The sequence below is a fragment of the Saccopteryx leptura genome, chromosome 2 (assembly GCF_036850995.1).
Source record: "Saccopteryx leptura isolate mSacLep1 chromosome 2, mSacLep1_pri_phased_curated, whole genome shotgun sequence".
Taxonomy (NCBI): domain Eukaryota; kingdom Metazoa; phylum Chordata; class Mammalia; order Chiroptera; family Emballonuridae; genus Saccopteryx; species Saccopteryx leptura.
The window spans coordinates 304,279,743-304,296,850 of NC_089504.1; the positions used below are offsets into that span (position 1 = coordinate 304,279,743).

The 17,108-nt window shown below is 36.5% G+C and overlaps 1 protein-coding gene across 1 annotated transcript in view; it reads right to left on the bottom strand.

Annotated features, from left to right (window-relative positions):
* Positions 1-17,108, bottom strand: part of GRM8 (glutamate metabotropic receptor 8) — an 822,068-nt gene that overhangs the window by 320,236 nt on the left and 484,724 nt on the right. Inside the window, exon 7 of the mRNA XM_066362590.1 lies at positions 11,982-12,182. Coding sequence (XP_066218687.1) covers positions 11,982-12,182 — 201 coding nt within the window. The remainder of the gene's footprint in view (positions 1-11,981; positions 12,183-17,108) is intronic.

Genomic DNA, 17,108 nt, shown 5'->3' on the forward strand with positions numbered 1-17,108 from the left:
TGTTACTCAACCAAGACCTTGATCTGAGTATAAAGCCTGTGTTTCTGATCACTATGAACCACATAATCCATTAAATGTAAACTACTTCAAGTTCTGGCAGGTGGCTCAGTGGATAGAGCATCTGCCCAGGGTATGGACTTCGTGGGTTTGATTCCTCATCAGGGCACACAGGAGAAGTGATCATCTACTTCTTCCCGCCTCCCTGTCCTCTTTCTCTCTCTATTCCCCTCCCACAGCCACTGGCTCAATGGCTCAAGCATGGCCCCAGCTGCTGAGAATAGCTCGGTTGGTCCCAGCACATCAGCCTCAGGTTCTAAAAGTAGCTCAGTATTTGACCATCAGCCCCTGATGGGGTTGCCAGGTGGGTCCTAGTGGGGGGGAGGTACGTGGGGGAATATGCCTATCTCCCCTCCTCTCACCTAAGAAAATATATATAAACTACTTCAGAATCTGTTCAACACCTCAAATCCTTGCTGCTCCTTTGTCTGTTTCCTTTATCCTTCATTCAAGGCTCTTTGCTACATCCCCAGTTAGACCCAAAGCCAGCTCTAAACCTGCAGTTACTGAGCCTATAGCACCTCCTCTGTTTCTGGGATTTGTGTATCATTTATTCTTAAATTTTTGGCACATGATGAAGAAGTTCAGGAACTGCAAGAATAAAAGAATGAGTAAAAGAAGCCAATGCAGTGGTGAATTGTGTAGGGCCCTAGGAAAAACTCAGGAAATTCTGTTGATTTGACTCAAGCTTTTCTTCAATGCTGGTTCCATCATGGGAAAAAAGAGGAGTCCTATCCTGTTCTTCATGGCTATAAAAGAAATTAGACTTTAAAAAAAACCCCATAGTTTATCAACTTACTCAGTAGAAAAGAGGCAGGTACAATTATGCTGCTAAATTTCATGATGACTTAATTTGTAAGATCAGAATTTTATAACCAGCCTAAAGTTTCCTCAATCAGAAACTAAATATATCACCTAATTTCACATCAACCTGTTTATTTTCTATACATATTCAATATCACTATATACATCACTCACTTTTTTAAAAATATGTATAGCTATTTCCAGGAAAATCTTCACTACCTTCAGATCTTTAGCTTCAAGAATAAATTATATAATGTACTGTAAAATTATTAATAATGTTTTCAATTTTGTTTCCAATGAGATAACTATCAAAAAGAATATTTATACTTTAAATTAACAGGGAATCACTTCATCACATTTGACTTTGCTTGATATCTATTTATCAGATAAGTAATATTTAATCACAAGGAAATTATGCATCATAATTTCTAGAGATGACATTTTATGTCAGTTTTTCCACATTTTGACATTTTATATCTCATTTTCTATTTACACAAGCAGATAAAACATCATGTCGAGTCAATTTCATCAATAGGATATGAACTAACATACTGAATTAGCTCTACTAATGGAGTTGTCACCAGCAGTTACAAAGAAAGATCATTTGGGGCAGTTTAGATATTTATCAAAAGCTCTTAGTTTCTAGTCAAAGCACGTGACTAGAACAGAGCCAGGATTCAAATGATTCTGTGTTTCCTTCATCTCATTTGTGCCTTCATTTTCCTGTTTCAGGAACTAGTTTCTCTTGGGGACTACTGTAACTGTCTCTTAACGTGTCGTGCCCGTCTTTAATATTCTTCCCTCCAGTCTGCAAATTGTTGCCATAGTTATTTTTCTGAAACACAAATCCAAGTACTTTACTGTCCTGCTCGAAAGCTTCAATCCTCTGTTGCCTGCTGTGTCACATTCAAACATCAGAGTTCCCAGAGAGTTCTAGTCAAGGCCAGACTCCCTTTGCCACTCTCATCTCCTGGCTGCTCCCGGGGCACTCACTTACACTCTTACACTGTGAGTGTTCTAGTCAAGGCCAGACTCCCTTTGCCACTCTCATCTCCTGGCTGCTCCCAGGGCACTCACTTACACTCTTACACTGTGAGTGCTCAGCTTTCTTACAATGCACGCTCATGCCTGTCGTCCACTACCATTTAACTGATTTGTCTATCATGAATACCTTTTTCCTATCCACCTACAGAAATGTCACTTTCCAATTGTAACTCAAATCAGATTTCATCTACTTATTCCCTGTGGCATTCTTTGACCCCCACTCTTATGTAGTTTCCTAATCCCAGCTTTCTATTGTGTTCAAACATGGCCACGCCTCTATCACATCACTTATCAAACTGATAACATGTTTATGTCCCTCCTCTGATAAGCTACAATCTCTGATAACTCACAGACCCATATTTTATTGACCTTGGTATCTCTCATGCCTAACCTAGAGCTGTTTTATTAGATATTCTGTAAAAGTCCCAATAAAATGCTTATGGGGATGACAAGTACACCTTCTTAATAATCCAGTCACAGTTAGAATCCCTGGACTCCATGGATTTCATGCTGGAGCATTGGACTGGATGAGCCGGCTCTTAGTCCCAGGCCTGCCATCTTCTACTTCACACTATGAAGGGACTTGTGTACACATGGCCTACACATCCCAGCTCTGCCCATATGCCCCACAAACACTTGAGGTTCACAACTGCACCCCCTAGTAGTACCATTTACCCTCAGCAGTGAGTTCCCAGAAGCTTACATGTGTCCTGCCCACGGGTCCAGGGCACTTGGGACTGTTGGGACTGGGATTCTTTGGGTAATAGGTCCTTGGGCATGTTCCCTTTGTCCCATGGACCCTTTGTGCCAGACTGGCCCTCTAAATTGGCATTTCTCAATCTGTCATGAATGATTTTTTCCCATTTTATTTCCAATCTGTTACAGACCAATACTTCTTTTAATGCAATAAGAACACCTTGTTAGAAAAATAAAATAAAATAAATATATATGGGATAAATGAATGATTCATAAAAGATAAAATGAATATAAGCAACTAAAAATAAGCAACAGTAAGAACACAGATAGCTATCTATGGTATTAAAATATACATTCACCTTTAAAAGTATTGGTAGTGAATATAGAACTAGAGGAGACTGCAGAGGCTAGACCATTTTAGTATAATCTTTCCATTTAGAAGATGCTGCTAAGAAGTGGAGATGAATTAAGAACACAGAAGCAGAGCTAGAAGAAAATACAAGACGCAGTCGAGTCATGCCACGTACTATGTGTTATTGATGGGTTTGAATTCAACATGGAACAGACACTGATGTGGCTTTCTCGTGTTTTTCAATACATTTTTGTAAATACAATGTTTCAAAGAATATTCTTAGACTACCTTCCTAAAATATATGTACTGAGCAAATATGTTCTGAAAAAATTACAGCCATATCCACTCTCACCAAGAGTATTTGGAAAACCCATATACTTATCACTAAAAAACTACTATTATGATTTTTAATACTTTAAACATTTAGTACAGGAATAATCAACCTTTTTATACCTACCGCCCACTTTTGTATCTCTGTTAGTAGTAAAAATTTTCTAACCACCCACAGCTTCCACAGTAATGGTGATTTATAAAGTAGGGAAGTAACTTTACTTTATAAAATTTATAAAGCAGAGTTACAGCAAGTTATAGCATATAATAATAATTACTTATCAAGTACAGTGCGTCCGCAAAGTCATGGTGCACTTTTGACTGGTCACAGGAAAGCAACAAAAGATGATAGAAATGTGAAATCTGCACCAAATAAAAGGAAAACCCTCCCAGTTTCTGTAGGATGATGTGGCAGCATGTGCGCATGCGCAGATGATAACATCACACCATGTATACAGCGGAGCAGCCCACGGCCATGCCAGTCGAGATGTGGACGGTACAGAGGAAAGTTCAGTGTGTTCTGTGGCTTGCTAAATTCGAATTCATGACCAAAGTGCAACGTGAATATCGGCGCGTTTATAATGAAGCACCACCACATAGAAATAACATTACTCGGTGGGATAAGCAGTTGAAGGAAACCGGCAGTTTGGTGGAGAAACCCCGTTCTGGTAGGCCATCAGTCAGTGATGAGTCTGTACAGGCTATACGGAATAGCTAGCTAAGGAGCCCTAAAAAATCTGTGCATAAGCCCACATCGAACTGCACTAAATAGGTATGAAACTGGGGGAGTTTTTCTTTTATTTGGTGCAGTTTTCACATTTCTATCGTCTTTTGTTGCTTTCCTGTGACCGGTCAAAAGTGCACCATGACTTTACGGACACACTGTACTTTATGTCGGATTTTCACTAAGTTTGGCAGAATAAATCTTTATAAAACAACTTACTATAGTTAAATCTATCTTTTTATTTATTCTTTGGTTGCTCCACTACCACCCACCATGCAAGCTGGAATGCCCACTACTGGGCGGAAGGGACCAGGTTGACTACCATTGGTTTAGTAGATGGAAAACAGTTTTTCATTGTTGATGAAATGCCTTTTCTTTGACTACTAATGAGGCTTAACTTTTTTTTCAAACTATTATTCACATTGACAGGTTTTGCTTATCGATCTCTAGGAGAGGTCAAAATTTCTGTCAGTTTTATGTTTGAAATATTATTTGACTCAACACCTCAATTTATCCCCTACTATATATTCAATCTTAAAACTTTATGATAATTTTATACTCAAAAGTATTAAATTTTACTAAATTAAGCATGTCTATTTTCCCATTATAATTTTTTACTTATTTTAAGCTTCCCCATTCAAATCTTCTAGATTTCTTTCCATGTTTCTTTTCATTTACACTTAACTCCAAAATAAATTCCAAATGAAGAACACTCTTATATGGGAGGATCATCTTCTTTGATTTTACTCTAAATAGATAATTAATAAAATGTCTTTTCCTATTGAGTTCTAACTTCATCTTTATCAGATCAAAAGTTCGTATGAATATAAGTAGATATAGATATAGATATAGATATAGATATAGATATAGATATAGACATAGATATAGATATAGATATAGATATAGATATAGATATAGATATAGATATAGATATGTGTGTGTATCAACTGATTTATTTATTATCATTATTTATTTCTGGCTATTTCTATCTGGTTCCATTTACCATCTGTCTATTCTGGTACCAGTTCCAAAATGTCTTAATTATTGTAGCTTAACACTATGCTTAAATGTTAAATGTTTGGTAGGAATAACTTTTTCCTTCAAAATCATTTTAGTTACTCACTTGTCTCACAATTAAAACATTATTTCAAATTCCAGAAAACACTCCTTTGTCATTTTGGTTGAAATTATACTAAATTATATTAAATCTGAATAGAGGTTTATTCCAGAAAATATTAACCCTTTTCCTATAATTAATGTTTCTGTCTACAAACAAGGGATGTCTCTTGATAAAGTTGTACTTGTATAGATCTCTGTTATTTTTGGTTCAATTTATTCCAAGGTACTTTAAATATTTTTTGCAAAGGAAACAGGTTCACTAACCATCTATTAATTAATGATTTCTTACCAGTATATAAGAAAGCTATTAATGGTTTAATATTAATTTTATATTTGATCATCTCCCTAAAACAAATACTTCTAATATATTTTTTAATTTATTATCTTGCGAGCCAATCATTTAAAAATAATCATGATACTATTTTCTTTTTAGTATTAACTTGTTATTTTTTTCATGTTTTATCACACTGGTTAAATTTATAAAGTATTACTAATAGCAGTAATAGGATTAACCTATCTTCTTAATAGAAATAACTATAAATATATAATTGGTTATAGGCAGAAAGAGATGTGCTTTATCATGTTAAAGTTATTCCATTTTAGTTTGTTTATGTGTTTGTACTTGTAACAGAAATGAGGGTTATATTTTAGTAAAACGGTTTTATAGAATCTTATGAGATATTTAGCATTGTTTTATTTGACCTAGTAGTGTGTCAGACATTTCCTAATAACATATGAAATCACACTTACTTCTTTTAGATGACTTAAAGATACTTTATGCAAAAAAAAAAAATGTTTCAAAATCAGACAATAGTGTTCAGATTCTCTGAAAAGTGTGTATTTGGAAATTTGGCATTAAGTCCCTGAAATCAGGTTTCTGAAAAAAGGAAGATGCTGATACAATTCATCTCTGAACCAGTCTCTGTGATCAAGCCAGTGTTTCTATTTCCCTTAGACTATCGAGCATTGGGCTGATTAGACTATACCTCACAACTGAGCCTAGAGAGGCTGCCTCACTCCACTCTGTGTCAGAGAATTCAATCACAATTAAATTATTAATTCCAGAGCATTAAATAATTTCAGAGCTCATCCCTCTCTCAGAGTCTCACAATTTCTTTGTGATTCTCAATTGTGTCTCCCCTGGCCTAACCAAAACTTCCCCACTCCAGAATGCAATAGGACTCAGAGACCATAGTACCCCTCTCTCAGGTTTTTACTTCTCTGCCCACTTTTTAAACCTTCCCCATAAGTCATTTACAAATACTTCCAAAATAACCCTTTCATCCACAAGGGTGACCCCATGACAGTTAAGCTTATACAACTTGCTCCCTGCCCTGGTAATTTGGATGAGGTCTGACATCAGATTTAAGTTTGGAAATTGAGATTCAAGTTTCTAAGAAGTTGGAATTAAAACTTAAAATATATATATATATATATATGATAATTTTATACTCAAGTGTTAACTTTTACTAAGTCAAATGTCTATTACCTCATTATTATCTTTTACTTCCCCATTCAAATCTGATGAGCCATCTTCCAGACTTTCTTTTTTTTTTTTTTTTTTTTTCTCTTCATTTTCACTTAACTCCAAAATAAACTTCAACATAAACTCCAAATGGAGAACACTCTCTTATGTGGAAAGAGAGAGAGAGATGATGATGATAATGATGATAAATAGATAGATGATTGATAGATAGATTGAGATGATAGATGATAGATAGATAGATAGATAGATAGATAGATAGATAGATAGATAGATAGATAGATAGATAGATGATAGATATAGATGTGTGTGTTCTGAACAAACAGCACCTAAATACTGTAGCCTACCATCTACTACCTACTCTGTGGATCTAAAAGTAGGGAAAAACCAGTATAAAGAAAACCAAACAAAACAGACAGACAGAGGGATATTTAGGTATCTGACAAGTTTTTAGTTCTTATAACCAGCTCTTTTCTTAGACCCTTTTATATTCTGCTATGAGGATTCTTGACACACCCTCATAAATCCTTCCTTTTAGCTTAAGCAAGTTGAATGTAGTTTCTGTTACCTCTCTCTCTCTCTCTCTCAGTTCCTGAGATTAATATTCAAGGAGAGAGCAGAGAAAGGTCACATGGAAGAGAGGAGAGCAGAGAAAGGCCATGTGGAGGAGGCCAGGAGAAGGAGCCAAGATGGTGGAGTGCTGAGAGAGAAAGAAGGAGATGGGGAACAGAGGTGAACAATCCTGATTAGTTTCCATAGCACCTCTGGTCCTGCCCCTGACATGAGCTCAACTATAGAGAAAAGGAGTGGGGACAGACTTCTAGAATTCTATTCAACACTTTTTCTTTATGACAAATAAGGTTTTCACAGCAACAGAAAAACCTTTGATTTCATACAAGATGTACAGTGTTAATATTTTATTGCCTATAGACCAGACCAGTGTAAGGAACTGACACTGTTGCTTAAGTTTTTGTAAAAGCTAAACTCCTCTTCTTCATTTTATATATTTCTTTTGATAAATCTTTGGATTTAAAAAATTTATAGAAATAGCATTTTGTTCCAATGGTAGCAATAAAAGTAATCCTAAAAGGCAGGTTTTTCTCTGGCTCCCTGGGTAGAGAGGAAAGGTTGAGAAAGTTGTATGAAAAAGATGAATGGTGTCAATGTGCTATGACTCAAGATGTGCTTATGTTTCAGGTGAATTTCTCCACTGATGAGAAATATCAGTTTGAGTAATCAAATTCAATCAGAGCACCATTGTTTGCATCTATGATCACAAAGAGTACATTGCAGTTTAATCATTTGACTAAGCATTTTACCTTTAATCGTTTTGTGATAAGTAATCCTGGTCTGAAATATTAATCATTCATCTTTCTAAATTTCAATGTGATCTTTATAATAATAAACAGGAAGAAGCATGACCTTTGAAATCAAGTAACTTTAAAACATTGCTTAATTAGGCACACCCACACCTGGTTACAATATCAGCAAGATTGAGTTTTAAACAGTTCTTTTTAATTTTATATCCAGCTCTCTGGCCACTCCACCGCCTGCTGTTACAGTCTCCCTCATAACCAATGACATGGCTTCACCCTCTCAAACTAAAAAGGACCACAGGAAGTAATTTGTTCTGATATCTCATTGGTGTCAGGAAGAACACCAGTTTAATGTTTTCTACATAGAAATTATACTTCAGGGCAGACACATCCAAAATATAAATGGGCATTGCTAAATAATTCCATCCAATGGATTAATTTTTTAATTACTTGAGAATGTGTTTTGTAGCTCACTGATCCTGACAGAAAATTCAGAAGGCTGCACAGTACAAAACTGACAGCTGCTTTACAAAGGTCATTCTTTGACAAGTGGTAATAGCTGGGCTAATAAAATTTTTAGTATACAGTATTTTTTTGTTGTGCACAGTAAGAATCTCTGGGTAGAGTTAAGCACATTCTCAACTCTTCAGGAGATTCAAAACTGGTCCTGAGGAAACCATGGTTTGGTCAATAACCCCCTCACAATTCTAGTCTTTGGGAAGTGGGTTGGCTTTCTCACTAGGTGAGAACACTGGCCGTCACCAACACAACCTGCTACTTGGCATGAAATTGACAACATATAATAGTGTTAGGTTCCCAGCAGAGAACACAAATCTCAGTTATCTACTTTCAGTTTCTATGAAAGCCCTGGAAGAGCAAGAATATTTAAATCTGTGGATTTGATGTGTGCTCTATACAGCTATTGGGAATATCCAAGGTGCCTGCAGGGTCAGCAAGTAGTATAAGGAGAAGTAAAGTGTCCAAGATCATTGCTTCACCTTCAACCCAGCAGTTCTTATTTTAACTGACTAAAGTGTTAGACATCTGAGTAGGATTATTTTGAAGATAAGGATTTTAAAAGTAGAGTATAAGGGAAATGCTCTTCATTTATTCCTAATAGAGGATGATAATCCTCATAAGAGCTCAAAAGAGTTATAAATCTAGATCAAGTAAGAGCATCCCCTTCTCCTTGCAAACTCTTTTAATGAAATCTCCTTCAGCATTACAAGCACTGCATTATTAGCTTTGACTGGGAGTTCATGTGCAAAACAGCCAAAAAGAAGGCTTCTGCTTTTTCTGTAAAACTTTGTTAAATAGCATTGCCTATTAGGCTTGTCAAAGTCCTGAATGATATATTTCTTTTAGAAATAATTTCCAAGAAAATTCATTCTCTTCTGAAAAATAATTAGGCTTGCTTCTATCATATAATTAAACTTATGGTTCCCATTGAATGTCCCTTTACATTTTGGTTGATTAGGAAGCTCAGAAGTTAATATCATTCTTCATTCTGGCTACCATACTTGTTTCTTTCTCCTTCAGGAATTTTGATGGTGTACTTCTATTTGAACAGCTTTACGTATCTTTTTATCATACAAAGGAAAGATATTAATGAGAAGGCAACACAAATATATAAGCCCATAATGATGTAAAAAAAATTGCTGAACATCCTAAAAATTACTGAAAGTTAAGAGAATTAGATGTTTCATGACAATTTGCTTGTGTTCAGATCTCTTACCCTGAGTCATCAGCTACGGGAACACTGTCAGGTTTTAGGTTTTGAGGTATTATCAAAATAAGTCTCCAAGGATCTCAAAGCAATTCCTTCTCTAGTTCATACACTAAGATTCATGCATTTCACATGACCCTTATGCGAAGTATCCTTACTCTTGGATAAGACACGATTCAACCACGCTTCAGTGAGTTACTGTGCTCTTAAGATCAAGAACAAATCTTGAAAATGACCAATATGACATCGCATGATCTATCTGGCCCTGCCTTCTGCCTTACCCTTATCTCTGACATTCATCTTCTCTGAATGTCATCTGTTTCTAACTCCTCAGAGTAGGGATGTCTCCCCTGCTATGAACACTCAGTCCAGCACACCTCTCTATGCACTACTCAGATGATAAAATGATATCTTATGTGAGTCACGCCTCAGTTTCCCAAGAAACTCTAAATCTCACGTCTATTTTGACTGTTTTTACCAATAATCTATCTTTAGCTGTCACAAAGCCTAACACATTCTGTGTATTTGATAAATATCTCTTGACTGAATCAATGACAGTTTACGTGTGCTTCTCTGTCCACAGTGGATTGAAAGAAACAAATTACAGAAGGGATGGGCCCTAAAAAAGGTCACAGCAACCCTGTCCAGATAGCTCAGTTGATAGAGTCTCGACCCAAGCACAGAGGTTGCCGGTTCAGTCCCTGGTCAGAGCACATAATTGATGTCCCTGTCTCTCTCTCTTTTCCCTTTCTCTCTCTCTCTCTAAAATCAATAAATAAAGTTTTAAAAGTCATAGTAATATCAGTCTGATAATGTAGAAGTGCAAAAAAACCTATATAAAGTGGACAGAAGAACTCAGAATCATTGGAGTCTAGAGGCAAATTGTCTTAATAATTATTAGACATTAAGGTATTTTAATAGTCTTTAATAGCATCATTATATTATAATGTGGTATAATAACTGAAGTCATCAAGGAAGGGTTGGGTTTTTATCTACAGTTCAGATAAAATAAAATGCTTTAATCCAGTTTTGTTTTGTTTTGTTTTTTCTGAAAGATTTCCTTATTTTCTAGAGGTGAGCTTCAGGTTTGAGAAAATATATTCATTTGCATTCTTCTGCCAACCTTCTAACAATTTGAATAGAATGCCCCCAATCTCACATTAGGATAAATAACCTTATATTGTAACACACCTCTTTTGATCAATTTGATAATTACAGGAAAATTATTTTCAAATTCTTCTCAGGACTGATATTCTAAACAAAAGCATTGATGTTGTGTAATGCTTCCCAAAAAAATTCTGCTGGAAAAGAGAAATGCTCTGTGTTGAAAGTAAACCAAATTCTGTCTCATGTTATGTGAACCAGGCAAAAGAAAAAGTTTCCACTTGAATTCCAAATTGAAAATGACCTTGTGGTTTTTTTGACAAAGGCTGGCAGCTGAGGTCACTGGAGTATAGTATGATGGACAGTGCTCAGAGGCATGTCCATTGTGTGGATTACAGCTAAACACAGAGAATTAGGCAGCTCAGAGCATCCTGTCATTTCATGTGAAAATAATGGTCCAAGTCACGGGCCACAACCGTCACAACGTTCATGGGAAAAAAAAAAAAAAGCATTTGATAATTCTATCACTTCAGACAGGCTGTTTAACTATCCTCAGACAAATACTGTGGATCCAGCACATTCTGTATGCATTTTGTGTGACACTCATGGAAGCAGCATTTCTGTTTCTGCAGGAGACAAATCCCATCTATGCTGCATTGTATGGAGTTCTATCTTACGCAATACAGCTCATTTCTTCAAATGAACCAAATCATTGAAAGAAATACAAGGAGAAAGATGCAGAAGCTTACCACAGCACTCTGAGAATGCAAATACACAGCCACTTCAAGTCATTCACTGTCTTCAAGTCAACAGCCTGCTGACAATGCTTGCAATCATGTCAAAACAAAATGTCCACAATTCCTTCGCTAATAACACAAACGACATTTTCCCAAAAATCTAGTCTGTTGTCCATGGTTCCAAATGAACCTCCTAAGTTATTTCAGAAATAGAGATATTTAAGTAGAATATTTTGATTGATAGAGGCTTATTTTTAATGTGTGCTTCCTTCAGGAGCAGATTACTGGTAGCGCAGAACAAAATACGTCTGGGATTTAAAAGCAGGTAGGAAAACTAACACTTGATTAAAAGAGGGAACTTCTTCGAATCTTTTGCTTCCCACTCTGCTTGAGTATGTTCTATACAAAGTGTGTGTGTGTTGGGGGGGAGGGGGAACACACCTTGCCTCTTCTGAAGCATTTAGAGACAGAAAGTAAGTTATAACTTACCATTAAAATTAACAGCCCGAATATAACCAAGTAGCTCTTTCCCATCAATGGTACTCATTCGTGGGCAGAGGCCAATGTATCCAGGGCAGAGATCTTTGTGCATGTTGTGCAGGGCATACGCCATAGAATACACCGCGTCAATTACAAACTGCACCTTTCCTTCCTGTTCGTAAGATGAATCCCGTGCGATCCGCTCCAGCCCTGCAGAATGACAAGGAAAACCATCAACAGGCATGGTTCGATTTCACTGAAAGACGACGGCAGGAGGGCCAACATTTCCACCATTCGAGGCGGCACATTCAATGAGACGAAGCTGTTTGAATTTACTCCCAATTATATTAAGTAAGGTTTTTAAAGTAGGTATTAAACCCTTTATTTGGAAAGAACAGAAACTATTTCATTAGCAACAAAAAGATATAAATAAAAGGCATATAGTTTCATTATCTTTATGTCCACCTTACTGAGTCATATGCTACAGCTCATTCTGGGAATTATGCATCATTTTGGTAGTGACTTGTTCTTTGCATCTATTGTACTTCAGCTCCAGAGCATCATTTAATTAGTGACCCAAAGTCAGGTCTTTTCCCCCAACCAGGTCTATTCTTGTTTTAAATGTGTTTTATTTGGGACCCCTTTTGGTAGATATTACAATATTTCATATTTACCTTTAAAAGAATTATTCAATTACTTTTTCTTCTTGAACTCATATTTCAATTTTATTCTACTTTTAATGTTTTCCAGCTTTATTGACACATAATTGACATAAAATATTGTGCAAGTTTAAGGTATACCACAATAATTTGATATAGGTATACAATGTGAAATGATTACCACAATAAGGTTAATTAACACACTTATCACCTCACATAGTTGCCTTTTTTTTTTCTTATGGCAAGAACTTTAAGGATCTAATCTCTCTGTAAATTTCTAGAATACATTACTATATTAACTATTGCCACTATGCTATACATTAGATCTCATTATATTGTCTTTTTAACTTTCTATTAAAAAGATGTACTGCTCACAAAATTGATAACATTCAGAATAATTGCTCCTGTGTTTAGACATAAGTAGGGCTGAGAATTGCTGTTGAGGATTATCATTTAATATGTAATAGGAGAATAGAATTAAAAATGGAAGATATATTTGATGTTAAAATTAGATTATGCACTCTGAGTTATAATCCAACATTCTCTTTTTGAAGATGAGGACAATGAGACTCATGGAGATTCACTCAGAACACATGAAGCAGGCACAGGAACCATTCCCAGGTCTCAACTCGAAGCCTGATATCCTCTCAATCCCCAAAATGTAGATGACAAGAATGTTAGGCACGTAAGAAAAAAGTTACAGAAAGAACACTGGCTCTGACCTGGTACATCAGTTGGTTAGATCGTCATTCCAATATACCAAGGTTGCAGGTTGCTCCCCAGTCAAGGCATAGACGAGAATCAAACATTGAATGCATAAATAACTGGAATGACCAATCAATGTTTCTCTCTCTTTCGTTCTCTCTCAAGTCAGTACACACACACACACACACACACACACACACACACACACACACACACACTGAGGCCTGACTAAATGTCCCAAAGCATCTCCTATACTCGTACATTCCCCTCAACCCTACATATCCTGTAACACTTGAAGAGACCAAAAGCAAGTCCTTTAAACCTTTCTGTGGATGCCAGTTAGTAACCTTTGATAAAACAATCTTTAAATTCAACAAATACTTCTTTTCTTTTCTTTTTTCTTTTCTTTTCACTAACACATATATCCTCTAAATTCAGAGAGCTAAATTAAAAGGGATGTTGTATACCTGTTATTGTTTTTTTACACTCTGCTAAAATCAGTAGCATTCTTCCAGACAAATGTAGTGGTCACTTCATTCATTTTTATTCATGCAATCATTGAACATTTTTCTCCGGTATCAATCACTTGTTATACTCTTGATTCTACAAATGCTGTTGGATGGTGTTCTATTCTCTACAGACTGTCATAATGATGAATTCTGTTCCCCCCATGTCCACATGCCTTTGTGAATTACTTTAATGGCTCAACATTCCATTCCCCAAAATTGAGTCCTCTTTTTTCTTTCTCCAACCTCAGACTCCAGTCATTCTTAACACCTTTTACTATCATTATTTCAACAGTCTAGAAATATAAATAAGATTCTTAAAAGTTAGTTATAGGGTCTAAATTAATTCATTTTGGAATCTAGATTTCTGGAAAATTAGTTTTCTAGGACATTCCTGTCACCTAACTTCCAGCCCGCATTTCCAGTTGCCTACCATATCTTTACATAGTTAGCTTCCATGCCAAACTCAATAGCTCTAAAACCAGGCCATCATTATAGAAAATTACATTATGATTTCCCTAAAACCTCCTGTTGAGGGCTTTGCAGGCTTGGGGGCACAAATACAGAGGGCAGATCTAACAAAGAACATCTTTAAAGTGCCAAGGGCATATTGTCTCCTTCAACCTGCCTTAGGTTTATGATCTAAGCTAAGATCCAAGCACACAGGGGTACTGTTGGGCAGATAAAATATATTATGCTCACTTTGTTAAAGATGGTGCTGCTCACATAGAAGCCTGTCGCTCAGTGTTGGTCAAATAAGTTTGTAAATATGATATATATGTTTGCTTGCTTATAGTTTGCATTGGGTGTGAGGGACAGGCTGTAAGCAAGCAGGGACGTTATAGCCTAACTAAAAGTTTAGTTTTAAGACTAAGCCTTTCTCACCCTTTTAGATGTGAGGTGGTGCACTATCATGAAGAATCCCATTTTGTCTCAGATAAGTGACTTTGTATCAGAAACTTCCTTGTTTGTATATTGGATTAAAGGTTTTAAATCTACACTATAAAGAGGGGCAGACCAGGAGCTTGCTCTCTCTCTCTCTCTCTCTCTCTCTCTCTCTCTGTTCCTGAGATTAGTATTAAAGGAGAGAGCAGAGAAAGGTCACGTGGAGGAGAGGAGAGCAGAGAAAGGCCATGTGGAAGAGGACAGGAGAAGCAGCCAAGATGGTGGAGTGCTGAGGGAGAAAGAAGGAGATGGGGAACAGAGGTGAATAAGGCTGGTGAGCTAGAAACCTTTGATTCTAGGAAACTCGGATAAGTCAGTAGCTTTGTGAGCACTGAATGAGTGGGTTTTGGAGCCCAGTGTGTGTTTTTACTTGCCTGCTGGGTACAAGCTAGGATTAAAGCTAATGGCCCACCAGTTCTTGGCTCCATTGTTTCATTACCAACTGTCCGAATCAAATGCAAACCTGCATGGGCCAGGCGGCTGTGATGGTGGCTGTGGCTACTGGCTTTATAGGCACACTGTCCTCTCTCCCTATCTCTTTGTGGCACTTTGTGTCTTGGGTCCTAAGACAGTACTGTTTCTTTTAGGGTACTAAAACAGTCCTTTCAGCTTCACCCTAAAATTTGTTGCCCACAGTTTTAACCACAAAATAGGCAATTCATAAATAAATACTGAAGAATGGTCATAGAATCCAGAATAATTCAGTTATTTCTTTAAACATCTTATCTGGTAACCAGTCCCTCTGGTTAGTCCAGGACTGAGAGTTTCTCAGGATATAGGACCAAAACCTGGACAGTCCTGAGCAGACCAGCATGTTGCTTAGGAACAAAGAGGCAAATGACAAGAGAATTTAGTGAGGAAAGACTCAAATAACCACCTTTAAGATAGGTCCCTAGGTCTAAGTGGAGATCCTTGTGATCCATCTCTTTGCATCACTGAAGTTGATAACCGAAAATGAAGACTATGCATCCCAGAGCCATTCCCATTCTCGGCTCCCTTCTCAAATAGATTCGTCACTCCACTCTAGACTTACTGAATCAGAATCTGCCATGACAAATCTGTACTTTCCAAACCAGAAATCTACCCATCTTAGTCAGTTTGGGCTGCTATAACAAAGGACCTTAGACTAGGTGGCTTATAAACAACAGGAATTTATTTCTTAATTCCTGACTGGAAGGTCTTAAGACTGCAAGTCCAGACTCCAGATTCAGCATGGTTGGACTCTAGTGAAGGCTCTCCTCTGGCCATTTTCTTGTTGTATCTTTACATGGAAGAAAGCAGAGAGAAAGTGAGCTCTCTATGACTCCTATAAAGGCACTAATTCCATTCCTGAGAGCCCCACCCTCAGGAATAGATCTAATCCTCATTACTTCCCCAAGGCCCTATGTCCTGATATTAACCATCACATTGGAGGATAGGCTTTCAGCATGTGAATATGTGGGAACAGGAATATTCAGTTTATAGCACTAGCATTCCAGGCTATTGCTATTGTTGTTTGTATTGCTACTCTGCAATCCTCCCTGCTGCAGACATGCACACGTGCATACCCATGCATGTGCAGGCGCATCGCTTTTGTAAACATTATTGTTTTCTCATCTAATTTCATTTTCTTTTATGGACTTGAAAGGAAAAGAGAGGATGTCCATGTCTCCATTTCTATACTGTGGAGTGTGGTCAGCAGGCATACAATGGGCAAACGATGTTCAAGCCAAATTGATTCTAAGAAAGTAATGACCATGAGAACACTAAGTAATGTGGAAATTTACCACAACTCATGGAATATATGTAAGAGTTATACATATATAAATATGTTATGTTTTTAAGCTTACTCTATCCCAAAATGGTATAGATTTAATACATTATGATTTTATTGTAATGCTACTATACCTTCCCTATCAATCTGTAAAGGTATTTCTGAGCATTCAATAATTGGGATGAAGTTATGTACAACAAATTTTTTATAAATCTGAATAGTGATGCCCCAACTTAATAGACATACTCTTCCTTGGATTGTCCTAAAAAACAAAAATCAACTTCATATATAACAGATATGGATTTATATTAATTCTCAAATATCATACCATCTTACCAAAGGGAACTACATAAATTTTCACTAGTCAAACTTTTATTTTCTTTATAAACTTCAATTAGTTTCAGTGAAGATTGAATATATCCAAATTTGCACATTTTTTTCTTTTAAAGTAAAGGTCAGAAGGCTGTCGAATGACTATTGTCACATGTGTCAACAAACATTACAAGTCCTTTTTCTAAATCAGTATAAGCACATACTGACAAATTAAAAGACTGAATACTATTATTTA